Source organism: Desmodus rotundus, chromosome 7, assembly GCF_022682495.2.
Source record: "Desmodus rotundus isolate HL8 chromosome 7, HLdesRot8A.1, whole genome shotgun sequence".
Taxonomy (NCBI): domain Eukaryota; kingdom Metazoa; phylum Chordata; class Mammalia; order Chiroptera; family Phyllostomidae; genus Desmodus; species Desmodus rotundus.
This window is the reverse complement of record NC_071393.1, coordinates 5,342,430-5,351,204: the sequence shown is the minus strand read 5'-3', so window position 1 is coordinate 5,351,204 and position 8,775 is coordinate 5,342,430. Positions and strand designations below refer to the sequence as shown.

At 48.7% G+C, this 8,775-nt stretch overlaps 1 protein-coding gene and 1 long non-coding RNA gene across 8 annotated transcripts in view; one reads left to right on the top strand and one right to left on the bottom strand.

Moving 5' to 3' along the window:
* The window catches only part of LOC123480429 (uncharacterized), a 48,675-nt gene that overhangs the window by 10,193 nt on the left and 29,707 nt on the right, over positions 1-8,775 (top strand). The window lies entirely within an intron of this gene.
* The window catches only part of ACAD10 (acyl-CoA dehydrogenase family member 10), a 43,910-nt gene continuing 39,680 nt past the window's right edge, over positions 4,546-8,775 (bottom strand). For 3 of the 7 annotated variants that reach the window (XM_045201030.2, XM_024567033.3, XM_024567035.3), the window contains one exon: positions 7,114-7,902. In XM_045201030.2, the coding sequence (XP_045056965.1) occupies positions 7,639-7,902 (264 nt within the window). In that variant the 3' untranslated portion in view covers positions 7,114-7,638. Of the gene's footprint in view, positions 7,903-8,775 lie in introns of all 7 variants that reach the window. The other 4 variants (XM_045201031.2, XM_024567034.3, XM_045201032.2 and 1 more) reach the window with 4 other exon arrangements.

Sequence of the window (8,775 nt, the reverse complement as noted above, 5' to 3'; positions counted from 1 at the left end):
GCTAGAATTCAGTCTCATGGCCATTCCTCCGCTTATAGGAGTCTGGGAAGGCAGAAAGAAGGGGAAATAGGTTTGGAGATCAGTTACAGAGACAAACTGAAAAATGAGTCTCCCTCTCCTCTCTGAATGCACCCCCAACCCCCACTTCCTCTTTTACAAGACAGCTTGCTTTTTACACTTCATAATGTGTGGGGGAGATGGTTCTGTCACAGCACAGGGGGAAAGTGTCCCATTTTCTTTAGCAGCTACGCAGAATTCCATTGGTTACATCTACCTTTTTTTTTTTTTAATGAATTTTCTATGGATGGACAATTAGGTTGTTTCCAATATATATCCTTGACATACCTGAGAAGTTCACAGAAATGGAACTGCTAAGTCAAAGGATATTACAATTTAAATATATGAGTAGGTATTATTGTATTACCCTTCATAGAGGTTTGATGAATTTACATCCCACCTGCTGTCGTGTCTACGTTGCCTCACACCGTCACCAATACGTCAGCTTTTTTTTAGCTTTGCTAGTCAGATAGGTGAAAAATAGCATCTCCCTATCACATTAATCTGCATTTCTCTTCTGAGGAGTGAGTTTGAGCATCTTTGCCTATAGAAAGTCATGTATTCTCCCTCTGCTACAAGCTGACTATTCATGTCCCTTCCTCATTTTTTTATTGGATTGGTGGTTGGTTTCATAAATATACAAGGCAATTAACATTTGGTTTGTCATGTGTGATGCAAATACTTTCTGCCAATCCTCATTTATTTCATTTGCCTTTTTACTTAGTTTATGCTTTTTGTTGTTTTACAGTGTTTGTTCGTTTTTTTTGTGAGTTTTTGGTCAATGCTTTCTTTTATACCTCTGGCTTTTATGTTATGCCTAGAAAGCCTTTACCATTCTGAGATTATTTAAAATTTTTCTATATTTTTTTCTAGTACTTTTTTCAACTTTATTGAGATACAATTGACATGTAACATTGTGTAAGTTTAAGGAAGGTCTACAACATGTTGATTTGACACACTTTTTAAAAAAAGATTGTATTTATTTATTTTTAGAGCGAGGAGACGGGAGGGAGAAAGAGAGAGAAACATCAATGTGTGGTCGCCTCTCACGCACACACCCTACTGGGGACCTGGGCACCCAACCCAGGCATGTGCCCTGACTGGGAATCCAACCAGCGACCATTTGGTTCACAGGCCAGCACTCAATCCACTGAGCCACACCAGCCAGGGCTAATTTAACACACTTCTATAATGCAAAATGTTTACCATCTTAGCCTTAGCTAATACCTCCATCATATCACACAATTACCATTTCCTTTTTGTAGTGAGAACATTTAAGATATACTCTCTTAGCAACTTGCAAGTATATAATACAGTATTGTTGACTATAATCACCATACTGGACATTAGATCCCCAGTATTTATTCATCTTATACCTGTGAGTGTGGACCAGTTGACCAGCGTGTATTCATTTCCCGCACCCCCAGCCCCTGGTAACCACCATTCTACTGTCTGTTTCTGTGACTTCAGCGTTTTTAGGTTCCACGTATGGATCATGCAGAATTTGTCTTTCTCTGTCAGACTTGTTTCACCTAATCCATGTTGTCGCAAATGGCGGGATTCTCTCTCAGCTGTTCCACTGTGTATACATGTGCCCCATCGTCTGCAGTCATCAGCGGGCACTGAGGTTGCTTCCAGACCTTGCTGCTGTGAACAGCGCTGCTGTGAACGTGGGAGTGCAGACGTCTCTTTGAGACCCTGTTTTCATCTCCTTTGGAGATCCACCTAGAAAGGGGGATGCTGGATCATATAGTAGTTCTATTTTTTTTTAGGGACTTCCATATTGTTTTTCCTAGTGGCTGCTGCCCTAGTTTATGTCCCACCAACAGTGCACAAGCGTTCTCTTTTCTCCACATCCCACAAACATTTGTTGTCACTCGTCTTTTTGATGACTGTTGTTCTCACAAGTGTAAAAAGAAAAGTGAGGTGTAGAAAACACTCTGTGTTTGTTTTTTTAATCCTCTCCCAAGGATATTTTTATAATTCTCATCCAGACACATATGAAAAGCTGGCATATTTTAGGGACTTCTTATAAACCCTGAGTCATCTCATTTAATCCTCCAATAATCCTGGAAGGGAAGTACATTTTAAATGAGAAAAGCAACTCTAGCCCTGGCTGGTGTGGCTCAGTGGATTGAGTGCCAGCCTATGAACCAAAGGTTGCAGGTTCAATTCCCAATCAGGGCATATGCCTGGGTTGTGGGCCAGGTTCCCAGTAGGGGGCACGTGAGAGGCAATCACACTGTTGTTTCTTTCCCTCTCCTCCTCCTCCCTTCCCCCCTCTCTAAAAATAAACAAATAAAATCTTTAAAAAGAAAAGAAAACCAACTCTAGGAGATGAAAAATCACTTCCCATTGTTGCCCAGATAGCCTGTCATGGAGCCAGAATTCAAACCCAGGGCCAAACTAACTTGGCTTCTGTAAGCTTTCTTCTTGACTAGGCTTTACCCTTGGCCTACAGAAACCTCAAGACTCTCAGCACAAATTATTTAGTCCATCCCCACCATATCAAAAGACTGTACAAACTCTTAACACAGTTTCTAACAGCTCAAGGCTATACCCCTAGAATAATTCTAGCCCTGGGAAAGTGCTGCCTGAGAAAACTCAGGCTGCCCAAAGAAGTTACTATTACCTTGTCTCCCAGTCTCTGTGGGAGGCTAGGTGCCTAACCTGGATAAGCTAATGTGGACCAGCCTTGGAATCCGGCTTTTTGTAAACAGCAGGAAATTCCCCACACTGGCCCTCACCGCCCTCCCTCCTGTTCTCTCCTTCTCCCTTTCAAATGTGCTCCCTACAAGTGGAAATTGAGGTCCATTCAGCCCCACCCCCTTCTCTATTGCAGTAGCATCTCCCCATCAACAGCTGTCCTGACCACTTTAATCAGTGTCTTATTTGTCTTTGACGGCTCTTTACCACTCTGGTTCCTCTCTGTTATCGATCTCATGCTGCTTCGACAGAGAATTCCCTGACGTCATTTCTCTAGTCAGCCTTCTTGATGAAAGGAGACTCTGCTCCCAGAGTACTTGTCCAACAGATAAGCTCAGGTCTGGACCCAGGCTGCTGGAAGCTGAGTTTTCTCCTTCTGTCTGATGCCCACAATTGCTGAGGTCCATGGGGGAATGGGAGAGACGGGGACAAGTCTGTAGCCACGTGGCACCACAGAGGGCGACAGAAATATAGACCCAGATGTCTCAGAGCAGTGCTTCAGCCCTGGGCCTGTGCTGCATTTTGCTGCGACTACAGGCAGGCCTGGTGGGCATCCTCAAAGCCTCCCCGGGAAGCTCTGAAGGCCTGGGTGGTGACAGACAGGCACTGTCTCTAGGCAACCACAGAGGAGTAAGATGGGGCTCTGTGGCCGAGAACACCGGAGCCGGTTCTTTCAGGTTCACTCCTGGCTGCTGTCTTGAAGGGGCCCTACCCAGGCGAGTTGCTTGGAATTATCTCTTTCTGCCTCTATAGAACTATACTGGAATTATCTGACATTATCTGAAATCAGTACTTGAGGGAGCCAGGCAAGGATGCCAAGACCATAATCCAGTTTAAGGGAGTGAGAAGGGGGAGAGCAGGAAAGGATGAATAACCTCCCTAGAGTTGGCTCTTCCGATGGAAGCTGTGATCCTGTGACTATCTCTGGACCCCTGAGGAGGGTTCAGTCTAGCCTCCTATGTTTGCCAAGAAAGCAGCAGAAGAATGTCCAATGGCTTTGGGATAGAATATTGCCGTGAGAAAAAAATATATATATATTAGTATGTTATGAGCACATTTTGTTCCCCTCTCCAAGACAGGCTAATAAGGTTGGTCCAACCCTGTAGGGCTGGTGGCAAGATGTTAAGTGTTCCACAGATAAAACTGGTCAGGCACGATCATTACCACACCAAGCTTACTTGTGCCCACGCGCGCGCCCCACCACACATCAACTTCCACTCCAGAGAGGCACAGTGCTGGGGCATCACCGCACTGCTTACCAGAAACGCCAATCATTTGCTGCAGTGGAAAGGGTCTATGGCCCTACCCCACCCCACCCTCCCTTTTCTTTGCCGTTTTTTTTCTTCCAATTTTGCAGGTGGTTCTTTGCGAGCCCTCTGCAATGCTAGGGAACTTTGAACTGGCTCTCATCCTCCTTTATTCCTTCTTCGTCCCGGTGAACTTTGAAGAGCAGAGGATCTTTTTAAAACTCTAATCAAGTGCTGTCAAATCACCCCCTAAACTATTTTTTTAATCCTTGCCCAAGGATATGTTTATTGATTTTTAGAGAGAGGAAGGTAGAGAGAGAATCATGGAACCGAGAGAAAAGCATCAACTGGTTGCCTCCGGTATACACCCTGACCGGGGATTGAACCCACAGCCTTTGGGTGTGTGAGACAACACTAACCAGCTGAGCCACCTGGCCAGGGCTGAATGCATGTGTCGTTAAGGGGCACGTACGAGACCGTGACCACTTAATTTGGAGGTTTGGATTCGCACACAATAAAAACCCCAAGTCAAAGGTGAATCGCTAAGCAATTTATTAAGCAAGTGCAAAGAGAAAGCAAGAACTAACAGCATACATCACCAGATGGGAGAAACACCAATAACCAAACACAGACACTGGGGAATCCCAGAGGCAGCCATTTCAGGGTTTGTCTGGGAACAGTTCCGAGAGAAGCGTCCTTCCCTCGGGTGAGGTTCCAAAGTTTCACTTTGAGGGTTCTGCTTAAATATGTTTTAGACAAAAGTGGCTATGCACCAAGGGCCTTTTGTGATTCGATTGACTAACCGTTCCCTCCAGGAAAACAGCCAGTTCTTCTGCAAGGAAAAGATCAGTATTTACAGATACTGAGTTAAAAATGGTGCTTAGTCTTCCGTGGAGAAGGGCTAGTTCTCCCCGGGAGATAACGCACCTATATTTCATTCTTACAATAAAAGGTCATGGCTCAGGCATAAGCAGGGAGGATTCTTAATATTTCTTTAACCCGTCAACACACTATTTTGTCACATTTAGAATCAACACCAAACTCCTAACCAAGCTCCCCATGGTTCCCCATGACTGGGCAGCTTTTACTCTTTCTGTTCCTCACCCCCCACACACAGGCTTGCTCCCCAGGGCCTCTGCATTTGCTTCTCCTTGTGCAGCACCCTTGCCCGTTCTCGCCATGAAGGTCTGGATCAAATGCCTCTTCTGGAAAGAGGCCCCTCCTGAGCTCCCAGCTCCCCAACCCCCACCAGTGCCTGCCACACAACCCACAGTCCCCTGCTTGAGATGTGAGCTTCCTGAGAACAGCAACTGCACCTGTTTCCTGCACATTCCCCAAGGCCAAGAACAGTGTCAGGCCCAGAGGTGGGGTGCACTTGATAGTGGTGAGTGGAATGATGGAACAGAATTGGAGACCCTGAATGAGGGGCTGCTCGAGGCTGCATCTCTGTGACTTGACATTCTCCGTCTGCGTCCACTGCCCCGCCTGAGTACCTCCCACCCTTGCAGCGGAGGGAGATGTGGGGTCACCCCACAGCATGGCTTCTATTTTCATCCTTGCAGCTGCATTAGCTTGTTAACTGGTTAAGCAAAGTTAACTAACCTCAGAGGCCACGAGGATTTCTGAGGATCATGTGATGTCAGGCCACTGGCCACGGCACTTCCTTTTTCACAACACCCAACTCCCTGCTGAGGCCTGAAGCCGGAGCTCCGGGTGCAGAACCCTGACAGATTTCACAAAAGGTTGTTTGCCAGTGTGGCTAGTGTTGTGGTAGCAGTTACTTAGGGGGTTTGAATTTAACCTGAGCTTTCATGAGCAACAAGCACTGTGGTTGAAGACCACTGGGGCAAGAATGTCTGGGGAGCCCTTTCACAAGCCCCCCAAGATTCTCTGGTGCCCTGAAGCACGGGACCCCAGCTGAGGCAGGTGGGCCCTCTCTTGGGTAAAGCAGTTCCCTTGAGGAAGTCGAGTCTGCAGTACAGCAGACGAAGGGGCCGTCCCTACCTACCTAGTCTGACCTGCAATGGGCAGCTGTCGGCCACACGATCACCAATTATGAGATTGGCAGGCAGGGTCCTAACAGCTGGCGGCTTACCTCCACAGGCTGCCTGGGCTCTTGGGGCACCCGTTTCTGGAAGAACTCAGACCTCAAGTAGAGCATTTCCATGCTCTTCCCAGAGGAGGCCATTGCCCTCTACATTGTAACAGCGTATTGTCCGGCATCTCCCCTCCCCTGACATGTTCTGACTACGGAGCTGATGGAGGAATGTGCAAGTCTCAGGGGCCCTCGCGCACCAGAAAGCCATAGTCCTTTGGTGCCATTCACATGAACAGTGGTGAGGTGGCCCACTCAGGACCTACCCCACCAGAGGTGACAGCGTCTGGGCCCCCAACCCGTGTGAGCCAGTGACCGGGCGGAATCCTGTGTAAACACATGTGTGAGGAGACAAGTGACGCACCGAGACAGAGGGACTGAAGTGGGAACCTTTATTCCCAATTCCTTTTGAATGACGTAAAGACATTCATGAAGTCTCTCGAGATGTATTTTCTTATCCTTTTGTGTTCCCAAAGCCGCCTTCCAAAATAGTATCGTAATTACTGTTCTGTGATGTGGAAATTCTAACAAAGAAAATCAGATGGCAGCGGCTTCATGATTAAGGTTTCATTTCCCAGCAGCACTGGGCCTGGGTCTTCAGGTGCAGCCCTTCGGGGCCGCCCCTCTGCTCAAGGGGAAGGGCCCACAGAGCAGGAAGCCCCCTATCGGGAGCAAGCACAGGCACACCACCCAGCAGGCCTCCTAATATTTGTCCAGATTCCCACAACCTCAACACGCCACTGCCAGAGAGAGTACGTGGGCTGCCTGGAGACTGAAGACCAGCTTCACAGGCTCTGTCCCTTCCTCCTCGGCTGAAACAGCGAACTCAAGGCTTGTCACAGAAATGCCTGCTGTGGGGACCCAAAAAGGTTGTGTTCACAATGACTGTCCCAGGATACAACTGCTGACAAGGTGCAAGAATCAAATACACCAGGCCTTTCAAAGTACATCATTTAACACGTGGGCATCGAGGTCTGGTAGGGGCATTCTGGCTCCTGCAGGCCTGCCAGTCTAAATGCGATGCTTCAACTCCATCTTGGCCACCACTGCCCGGTGCACCTCATCAGGGCCATCGGCAAATCGCAGCGCTCGGGCCCAGGCAAAGAATTGAGCCAGCGGGTAGTCGTGACTCAGCCCTGCTGCTCCAAAGGCCTGCCAGACAGGGTGGGAAGGGAGGAAGCCCTGAGTGAGCCCTCATCCGAGAGCCCCCGGGAACAAGGGCCTGTGCAGAATGGCTCAGAACAGCTATCTGTGTGACAACTAGTGTTCTGGAAGATTGCAGCTGGGGCCACACTTGCCACCCTATGGACACCAGACTCCCCAAGTCCACTCTGCTAAGTAACTTCTGCCCCCTGGGAAACCTCTATGCTGGGGCCAGGTGTTACAATTTGGGAAGGAGACGTCCTTCATGGTTAGGAGGCAGGGCTCTGGTATAACAAGGACCAAGCTCCCATAAATTTGAGATCTGCTACCTACAAGCCGAGTGACCTTGGGCAAGTCATTTTACTTTTCTGTGCCTGTGCTTCCTCATATTCAAAGTGAGAGTATGAATGTGGCCCTCTTGTAGGGTTGTCCCCAGGAAAAAAGGGAAATGACATACAAGGTGAGTGTGCAACAACGGGTGGCTGTTAGTTTACAGGAGGTTGAGCAGCTGAAGACGAGGGAGTTCTGCACGTGTTGTGTAAGTGGTTCCAAGAAACAGCCGTCCGGTCTCCTCACCTGAATAGCACGATCAATTACTTGGTACGCCATGGATGGGGCCACCATTTTAATCATGGCAATGTCTAAAGCTGCAGCCTGCGAGGAAGAGAAGATGAGACTGGAAGGGCAGACCTGAAGGCAGAATGCTTGGAAGAACAATCAGTTTCATGGGAGCAGAAACAACGGCTCAGAACAGAGACCTGAGGTCCAGCTGGACCACAAGCTCCATGAGGCAGCCCCTGCCTGGTGCATGGCCCATGCCCAGCACCTGGGGCGATGGAAGGCTCAGTGGTGGTGACTGTGAGGGTGACTCAGGAAATGGTGAGGTGTGAGCAGGTGCCTGGTCAAGAACAGACGCGGGCACGTAGACATCTTCCCATATGATGGGGAACAGTGCCCACACACACAGAAGGCATGGTGGGGAGTGGCTTGGGCTTCGATCACAGTCACAACCAGCTCTCTGAAGGACTCTGAAGACCAAGCTGCAAGAATCTGCCCTGTGTTGGGGCACTGGAGCCAGGCCCCTGAGAGCCTCCACCATATCCAGTACTAGAGCACCGAGGAGCCGCGAATTTGAGCCTGAGTCATCCTCCCACCCACTACTGAGGCCTCTGGGCTAAAGCAAAGGCTCCCCACAGAGCTGGAGAGGGTGCAGGTCCATGCAGACATCATGCCATTAAAGGCACTCGGAAAGAGCCATTTAAGGACTAATGCCATGCTGGACTATAAAGCTGCTCTGTGGTGAATTCCTCTCGTGCTCACTCTTAGTTTGCCTGGCACCTGCACCAACAGGCCTCGTTCATAGTCTAGCCTGAGGCAGAGTGAGGCCAGGGGCTGTGTGATCCTGTCAGGCCCACCATCTTGGACCTAAAAGTCCCCCGGCTCAGTAAAGGGAAAGTTCAGTCCTATTTTAGTGTGCCTTTTCCATTTTTGAACAGCTGCCCAAATAGTTCTAAGCAGAGTTGGAGT